The sequence below is a fragment of the Nestor notabilis genome, unplaced genomic scaffold (genome assembly GCF_000696875.1).
Source record: "Nestor notabilis isolate BGI_N333 unplaced genomic scaffold, ASM69687v1 scaffold26131, whole genome shotgun sequence".
Classification (NCBI taxonomy): Eukaryota; Metazoa; Chordata; class Aves; order Psittaciformes; family Psittacidae; genus Nestor; species Nestor notabilis.
In genome coordinates, this window is record NW_009916425.1 from 10,296 (window position 1) to 19,532 (window position 9,237).

The window sequence follows — 9,237 nt, forward strand, 5'->3', positions numbered from 1 at the left end:
TTATTGTCTGTCAGAAGCTGACACAGAACAGAGCCTGAAGCCAGCCATCATCTATATGCAAGGTACCATCATTATTCTAACTCAGGGCCCTTCCTCACACATTGTACCGTATGCCAGAGAACATGAGGTCACACAAGTGTAGAGACACCTAGAACAAAATGCTACTGAGCTACATCCCTGCTGGGGTGTTCTTAATCTACTCAGGCACCTCCATTCAGCATAGGTCAAATGGTTAACTGGTAATTCAGACTGTACTTTCTTGAACAGGCCTACAGATAATTTACCAGCAGAGAAGTGCTGTATCCCAAATTCCTCTGATTACCTGACTCTTGATGCCTTGTTGAGTGATGAAGGTCTTCAGAGCCCCTGTTTCAGAGTTCTGAGGATAGCCAAAGTCCAGGATTTCTACAGAAGAGTAAAAGAAAGTTAATCCAGAGCTGCAAGGTATGTAAGCGCCAACCATGCTAACCATTCCTATAAGGACAGAGCCAATAGTGTGCAGACACTGCTTACACACTAAATTTCTGGATAAATTGATGGAGCATTCCTTACCAGCCTTGCTAAATTGACTGCCCAGTGCAGTATTTTGGAGAGGAGAGGCAATGGAAAGCTGTCCAACTGACGAATTTGCTGGGTTTTAAATACAACTGCACTTCAGGACTAAGTAGCAACTAGTCTAGCTATATGCACAGAGTACACAGTAGTTTAAAAAAAAAAAAAAATCCAAGGGACAATAATGAGTGTTTATCCAACAGCAGAACAATCTATCTTCACAGCATTTTTTTTAGGTTTTTATTTCCTTATGAAGATGTAATAAGAATCAAACCCTAAAAAATGAACAGCAGAGTAGTGGCACTGCAGGATGATCACCACTGGAGAGAAACAGATGTTTCTTACAGATGGTGCACTTAGTACCCAATCCCCTCAAAGAGAAAGGAAACAACCCACAAGAGAGACAACCCACAGGGGAGAAAAGAGCCCTTCATGTTACACATGAATACTGTGTAACACTACAGTGGCAGGGTTTGATCTCACTGCACCTAGGAGGAGACAGCAGTAACTGACCAAAGCAGACAAACATCAGCCTCTTGATCTGCCCCGGGGGGGAGAGAGAAAACACCAGTCACTGTGACCCTTGGCTAAGAATCCCAGGACACATGCAAGTGGTGCCTTGTCTGGAAAACAAATTGAAACAGCTAAAATAAGATGCTCGTGTTATGCAGAATAGGGACAGCTCAAGGGCAATCTCCACAGGCAGGCTGATACCACAGGCAGCTGAAGGGACACTTACTCTTCTTTGGCAAAATTTGGACCTGTATCACTGGGAGAAGTAGAGCTGGGACAAACCAAGTTGGGTTTATTAACTTCCTTCTGTCTCATAACTGCCTCCAAGAGACAACGTAAGAGTGGAAACTAGCTGCAGCCTGAGTGCTACCATACAGTGCTAGAGCCACCTCGGCACTAGCTGGGATGGCTGGCCTTAGAGGTGCTAATGATAGCCCTTTTTACATACCTCAGTATAACAGCCTTACATCTACACAGGATGTACTCAGAAGCTGGGGTCCAGCATCAGCTGTCTCATATATACAAGTACACAGTTCCCAACACTTCAGCAAAGCAAGTGACAACCATCACAAGGCTATACGCTTGGGATATTATCCACATGTACAGCACAGGTGCCATTAGAAAGCAGAGCAAGTAATTTTGAACTCACCACATGTTAAAAATAGTTCAAGGGTTATTACTGTATCGAACTAAGCTAAGGCTTTTAGAATGACCAAGCGCAACATCACATAGTGGATAAAGGACACATCTCACCATCCAGTAGCTCATAGATCAGCACAAAGTTGTTCTTTATGTTCTCCTCACTGATCTTCCCAAAGTAAGCAGTCATCACGTCACACATCTTGTAGAGAAACTCGAATACCATGGCAGCATTGACATTCTGCTTGGTGACAGCAGCCAACCAGATGTTGGAACGCTTGACATGGAAGAAACTTGTGCGGGCGATGTTGGTGACAGGCGAGCGCACCTGCTGCCGTGCATGGATGACATTGACGCGGAAGGCGTCGACGGCATTCCGCCTACAAGATCAGCACCAAAGAGGAGTTAGCACAGGGGATGCGAAAACAAGCTGCTGCACAGTTCTGCTTACGCACTTATAGTCAGACATCGAACTTACGCACTTATAGTCATACACTGAGCTCGCTTAGGAAAGGTGCCTGGGGATGTCTCCAAGAGGGACAACTGAAGGCTCTGAGCAGACTTGGACATTAAATTCTGCATAAACTAAAGGAGACACAGAGAGCTACTGGTCTCCAAGGAGCTTTGGACCACAGTGTAACTGTAGTCAGAAGGAGAAGCTAACCTCCATCTGGAGTCAGAAAACAAAGGAACAATCCCTTCAATTAATTTTGCTGTAACTCCTGATTGATTGCCATAGCTGGGAACAGAGTAGCAGCTTACGGCTCAAAGAGCAGCCCAGTTTTGACCAAACATCTAGTTACTGCCTATTCTGCATGCTCAGGCCTTCTTACTCTTGCCCCAAAGCAAGCTATATTCTCCCAAGATAATACCAATGGCAGTTCCTCCCAGATGTACCTCTGAGGAAAAAAAAGAAAAACTTAACACACTGTCAGTGCCCAGGTACACCACAAAAGGGAGCTTTAGCTCTCAGATGCAGTTCATCTTCATACCCCCACACACCATGGAGGGCAAGCTCGAAGCAGGATTAGGAACACTTTGGCTTTCTAGCTATACACCCTCTCAAGCCTGCCAGGCTTCAGAAAGGTCTCCTGCAGACAGATTTGGGGTCCCCACAGTGCAATGTTCTAGCTGCAGTGCATTACATGCACTGTATGGTGCAGTACCATTTACAGCAAGGATATTCTGCACAGTCCTGAAAAGGTGCTGTGCAAGCTTCCCAGCTGCTGCCATCTTCAATCCACACTGTCTATACATTAATGACAGGGAACAAATCCCTCCTGGGTAAATCGGGATGTCCGAGGAGTATTCTGGATGCCAGCTCTTTCACATAAGAGTTTCATTAGCCTGTAGGATAAGGACCCTTATCCAGACCAGGATAAGCTCCCCAAATTAAAGTCCACCAATCCTCAGGACACAGGAAGGAAGCCCAAGTGCTTTACATGACAAGACCAAGACTTAAAGCTATAGTCTACACAGTGAGTCAAGACTCATCCAGTTGTGCTTTATTGCCCATACTCTCAGACACTGAGTACAACAGGGGGCTTCTGACTGCAGCATCAAGGCCATGGTACTTACTATGCAGAACCACAGTTGAGAGCAGACTAATATCATCCTTGCAAGCAAGGATACAGGCATACAAATACATGTAAGCATTGAGAGTTGTCAACAATCCAGCAGACAGTTTCAAGTTTGAAAACAAAGAATATTCAAGGAACATATGCTACCACAGCAGGTGTTTGCTCACTGAAGATCTGGATATGTAGAAGCTTCATCAGTAAACATGCTCCCCCATATGCAAAAGTCTGGCCTTCAAATACTTAAAAGTTTTACTACTCCAAAGGTTTGCAAGTCTGAGTTACATTAATATTTGTTATGGAAAAACAAAGGTAGAAAGGAAGGTATTTTAATCTACTATAAAATAACAGTATCTAAAAGCCCCATTCCTCCCCTCCAGAAAGCTTAGTAAGGAAAGTTCAGCCTCTTCTGGAGCATGAGCCCTCCCAGCCTCAAGTTCTAACACGCTAGAACTAGTATCAGAACCACCAATCAGACTGGTGCACGCTAGAGGAGAAGCCTAAGCTTGATGAAGCTTTTCTAGCACACCAGTTGCCCACTATGAAGTGCCAGTCATGGCCTAACCACGCGTCTCTTACCTATTGCTACAGCAGCCAATGAGATGGGATGGACAGAAATGGCGCCAGCGGAGAAAGGAGGAGTGATAGCAACAAGAGAAAGGGTTAGAAACACACACACAAGGCACAATGAATCCAAAGAGATAAGAAGAGACTAAACAGCACCCCCTCCCCCTGCTCCTGGGCACAAAAGGCCAAGGTGGTATTGGATGGACAGTAACAAGCTGTGGCAACAATGAAGCCCTTGCAAGGCACAATGCTGACATGCCATGGTCAGGTTGCCAGTGTGGACATACTTGTGTTTGGCTGAATTTTAGGGCTATGCGGGAGTTTAATCCAGATGAGCTGCATCCTTATCAGCGATACCCAGTCTGCTCTGCTAATACATGTAGTAGGCCTTGGAGTGGAAAAACCCCAATGCCGTAGACTGGGGCATCACCTGGGGACCATGGACTATTAGGTATCTTCTTGCCAGTCTGCCTCAGAACAGGGCTGCAAGTCTGAGTGGGCATTTCTATGACAATACTTCTCATTTGAAGCCGTTTGGGTTGATGCTTTCTGGCTTGGTCCAGCCAACAGGAAATACAGCAAGTTTGATAGAGGTGGAGCACATCTGGAGAGATATGGCACATCCTGCAGATTCAGACACTGCTCTATCCACCTTGCACTTTTTCCTTAAGGATCAAGAGCCACGAAGCTGAAGTGATGTATTAGAAGCTCAGAAACCAAATGCCTATTACATTTAGAATGCATGCAGTTTGTCACATAAGCTGCTCAGTTTCAAATGGCTTATTTTTATTAGATAGCTACATTCTTAAATGCAGGTAGGTTCTCCCAATAACCATGTCACTAAAGATCTCAGTAGAGCCCTCCACAGAATCCTGAATTAAATGCATAGTGATTTGCCTTCCCCCCCCCGCCCCCAAGAGGCTGCTTATACATGCAGCTAGTTGCTGTATGGACAGATGCACTACATGCACTAAAGCCATTCTAAATTGCAAGCAAAGAAAGGTTTTGTGGTACTCCTGCCTCTAACAACACCAGTAGAAGGGCTTCTTCATCGATCATCACTTTGCTCATTAACATTTGAGCTAGTATGTATTTATTTAGACCCTTACACTATGCAAGGGGAGGGGTTCTCATAACCACAGTTAACCTTTAATCTCTCCCAGCACATCAGTTGGGGTTTCAGAATGCTGAAAAAAATGCCAAGGAAGGAGTCTTAAGGGCCAATTACACAAACACAAGCAGCTATGCTCATTTCCCATTCAACCTACCTCCCAGTAAGATGGATGGGCTCAGCCCTCAGCACTTCAAATCTACCACATAGGAATTAAGAACTGCATAGTATTTGATAAGTCCATTACCTAGTTGTTTGGTTGGAGACAGAACTCCTGCAGACTACAAGCTACAGTATCATGGCTATTCCTTTTCCTACCTCCTTCTGAAGGTCAAGGTACTAAAAGCTTTTAAGTAGACCTGGTATTGATGCTAATGTTCACACTAGGAAATGACAAGATCCTCAGTTACTTGTGGTGTAGATTACACCACAAGATGAGACACAGGCATTCTAAGACAACTTGTTTTACAAGGTTACATGTCTAAAAAGATTCCAAACAAGGTGTGAAGACCTGTTTCAGAAGGAATCCAACACTCTGGGGAGGAAGCTTAGTTAGGTGGAGCTGGTGTTGGCTATTAAGTCACAAGACTGACACTTTCACAGGAACTGAATGGAGGATTTCACTCAAGGGAACACTGACTTCTGAAGTCCTAGAGAAAACACTTGACTCTTTTTGGTACCTTTTGCCAAATGAAAAAGTTAAGATAGGATCAGGCAGGAAATCCTTTTTTCTAGTTTCATTTGGCCAGCCAGCAGGAAGTACTTTGAGGTATTGAACACGAGTCACTTTGCAAGAGCAGTGAGCCAAGATAAGAAGCAATAGAAGATCAGTGCATTAAAAATAACTACATTAAAAATAGCTACCTCACTCACCAGTTTACATCTCCATAGCCAGAATGCCCTTTAAATTAAAAGGCCTTCTTGAATAAATATCAGTCTGAGCCCAATCCTATCTTTAAGTGTTTTAAGTTTGCAAGCCACTAAAAAACAACACACCCCCCAAAAAAACACTCAAAAAACCCCCCAAAAAAACCCAAAAAACCACTACAAAACCAAAAAACCCCAAAAACCCCAAAAAAACAAATAACCCAACTAAGCAAATAAGAAGCACCCCAAATTTTGCCAGTAATGGCAGCAACAGTATCCCTAAATCCACCCCTGTCCTCCCCCAGTATATTCTCAAAATTCAAAATTTATCTATAAACCAGACTGGCTTGGCTTGATCACTTTGACACCTATTCATTAGGGGAACTTCACAAAGTCAGATCTAGCATACAAATTGCTTTGAATATCTTCAGCTAACAAGTAATCAAAACTGAAACAAATTAGTACATCAGAGGAGAGGCAAAACTTTGTAGCCAGTAGTTTTCTGCTTCAGAAATACAATGGTTTCTTGGGTCGGATCTGTGTGGAAGTCCTGGAATAACTTAGGCAATCTTAGAGCAGCTACTTTGCCTTAGTTGACTTAGAGAGGTTTAAAGCGTATTAGGTGAAGCCTTATTACAAATACTGTGTTGACTGCTACTCTATCAATGAACCAGCACAGGCCTTGAATAGGTACTAGTCTACCTCAACTTCTAACCTCCATTAGACAATTAATAACGAGAAGGGGGACACTCTTCAGACTAGAGCAGTCCAAAGGCAGACCAGCTTGACAGTTTGTTGTAATATATGGCAACAGGTTATTTCACAGCACATCCTGTTACTATTCATTCCTGAGACCTGATACAAACTATTTTTAACTAAACTGGCCAGAAGGATCTCTCTCACTGGACTTAGAATTTTACCTAGCACAGCCTTGCTTCCATTAGCTATGTTTTAAGTCCATTAACTGATTACTAACTTCCACCTAATGTCTAACACTACTGAAAACCCACCAGGAAGAGTAGCATTCTGCAAGAAGCCCACTTCAGGGCTTCAGTCCAAGCAGCAGCATTGCTTGATACTGGGTTCCTTACTGCACTATCCACTGCCTTAATATACCAAGTTTTTAGTCAGGTGCCTTCTGGGAACTAACAGCCTAAGGACTGCACAGATCCAGTCTAAGTAAGCATTGTAACACTTTCGGGAAGTGCAATGACACACCTGCAACCTACTAAAGGCTTTCAGTGATTGTCAGAACTTTAACTACCCATGAATGTAAGCTTTTCACATAAAAGGCTGCCATACAAGGTTGGGGGACAGAACACCAGCTTTAAGTGTACAGCCATGGTTACAGTGAGACTGCTTGCAGACAACTTCCCCAGGCCATAGACAGTCTTCTGCATGCCTGTACTTGATGCTAGACATTGGTGTCTGAAACTAATTCAGAGCCCTGGTTATAGTGTGTGGCAGACAGATCCCACATTACCGCTTCCATAAAGCTTTAACAATTACAGTGGAGCTGATAGACTCCCACAGTGGCAGTCCATGTTGCTGAAGCATTTGGAGTAACAGCCAGATCTCTACCATCTAGAAGAAAGTCACGGGTTTGCCTGCAGGCCATCCTTTACTACCATCTGTAGGTAACCAGAGCTTAAACTGGTTTTTGCCTCTGAACTAAGCCTACAGCAGCAAGTTGAGTTGCAGTCTTACATGCATGCACAGCTAATGCATAATAAAGCAGCTCTGGGTTGCTGTCCACACCAAAATGAGACAGAAATGCAAAGACCAGGGATGCAACAGAAGCACTTACCCAATGTCATCACGGTAGACTCGAGAGATTAAAACCTCTCCTTTGTGATTATAGATGAATAAGCCTCCGATCATGATGGAACTTTAGTCTTCTCTTCCCATGTTGCTCAAGACCTGAAGCAAGAGAGAGCATGTATCAGTAGCTGCATGGCAACAAGCAGTACAGCAGCCACAGACTTTGACACCTGCTGGCTACTAGCCAGAGCACAGATGCCTTTTGTCAAACACATGCTGAACCAGAAGATGATTCTTACAGTACCTGTGGTACTGACCTCATAGCACACACCCCGATGCCACAGGAGTAATGAACTCCAGCAAAGTGCATGGAGGGACAAGTGGAGGGCATGCTCAGAGATATTCCTGAAAAGTCTGATGGTGTAGGCTACTTCACCTAATTTATCTTGTTATGTCTGGCCATGCTAGCCTATGGATAAGGCCCAGTAGGGCAGCCAGAGGCTCAGGAACAGCTCAGATGCTGGAAATGCCTGCCTGCCTCGTGCTTACATCCTGGAGAGCACAATACAGGGCTCCTACAAAGGACTATTAGAAAGTGGTTTACTTTGGAGAGGAGGAAAGTAGCCTTATTGCTGCAATTACAGATTATACTTTTTGATCTACTGGGATTTGATATGGAAAAGTGCATGATCCCAGTGCCCAGCAGAGATTTGAAATACCACAACAGACCTAAATTCTAACTGCGAGCCAGTCTCTCAGCTCAGCATTCCCTCATGTTTGCTGCAGACCTGCTTCTCAGGGGCACACCAAAGGACTCAATGAACGAACCCACTGGGAACCAACTGCCTTGTTCAAGACTTAAGGAGCCACCACAGGAATCCTGACAGAGACCTAGCTGAGTGACTTCCTGAGCATGTCTGAAGCAACCCAAGAGCTGAGGTCTAGGCAAGTACCTACTGCTACCATGCATCCTGTAACACATGAGGCTCTGAATGTGGCAGCAATTTGTAGCCAGGACTGAAGCTTAAAATTAGCACCAAAATATATGCGGGCTTACTTCTCATTCCACTCAGCAGCATGGATGGATCAAGCTTCAAGTATTAGTAAGTACCTGGTCTATCCCTTGAATGCAAGAAAAACACAGGCCTGGAACAACAAGCAAATCAAAGACCCTTTACTCCTACTATAAAGTGTCTATCTCCCCAAGGACTGAGATACAGATCAGATGCAATCCATAGCCAATCTTCTTGCAGGGAGTTCACACAAGTGTTTGAGGTGTCACTAAACCTATCACTGTAGGGCAGTGTGTTCTTTGCAGCAAGTACGCCTTCGTTTATTATTGCTTTTACACAGTTTTTATAAAGCAACCTTGCAGCCTTTGCTGATCTCTAGCACCAGTACTGAGAAACACTTCAGAGCCCAAACTGACAGCAGTTTGGCCACAAGGAGCCATCAGAGCAAAGATCTCAACCATGACCCACTTCAACTGCAGGATAATGCCTCAGAAGTTACACTCTTAAACTGCTCGTCTTCTTTTTCTTCAGAAGAAGATTGAAGACAACTATAAGGCTGGTAGGCATTACTGATGCAGAAGATTATTTAATACACAGCTACTTCAGCAGAGCCCATTCCTGTAGTCATACACAAATC

At 44.1% G+C, this 9,237-nt stretch overlaps 1 protein-coding gene across 4 annotated transcripts in view; it reads right to left on the reverse strand.

Moving 5' to 3' along the window:
* The window catches only part of AP2M1 (adaptor-related protein complex 2, mu 1 subunit), a 17,872-nt gene extending 10,119 nt beyond the window's left edge, over positions 1-7,753 (reverse strand). Inside the window, exons 1-4 of one of the 4 annotated variants that reach the window (XM_010024575.1) lie at positions 7,634-7,753; positions 3,861-3,866; positions 1,819-2,084; positions 323-405 (exon numbers count right to left, since the gene is read on the reverse strand). In XM_010024575.1, coding sequence (XP_010022877.1) covers positions 323-405; positions 1,819-2,084; positions 3,861-3,866; positions 7,634-7,707 — 429 coding nt within the window. In that variant the 5' untranslated portion in view covers positions 7,708-7,753. The remainder of the gene's footprint in view (positions 1-322; positions 406-1,818; positions 2,085-3,860; positions 3,867-7,633) is intronic. The other 3 variants (XM_010024577.1, XM_010024576.1, XM_010024578.1) reach the window with 3 other exon arrangements.
* Between the last annotated feature and the right edge of the window lie 1,484 nt (positions 7,754-9,237).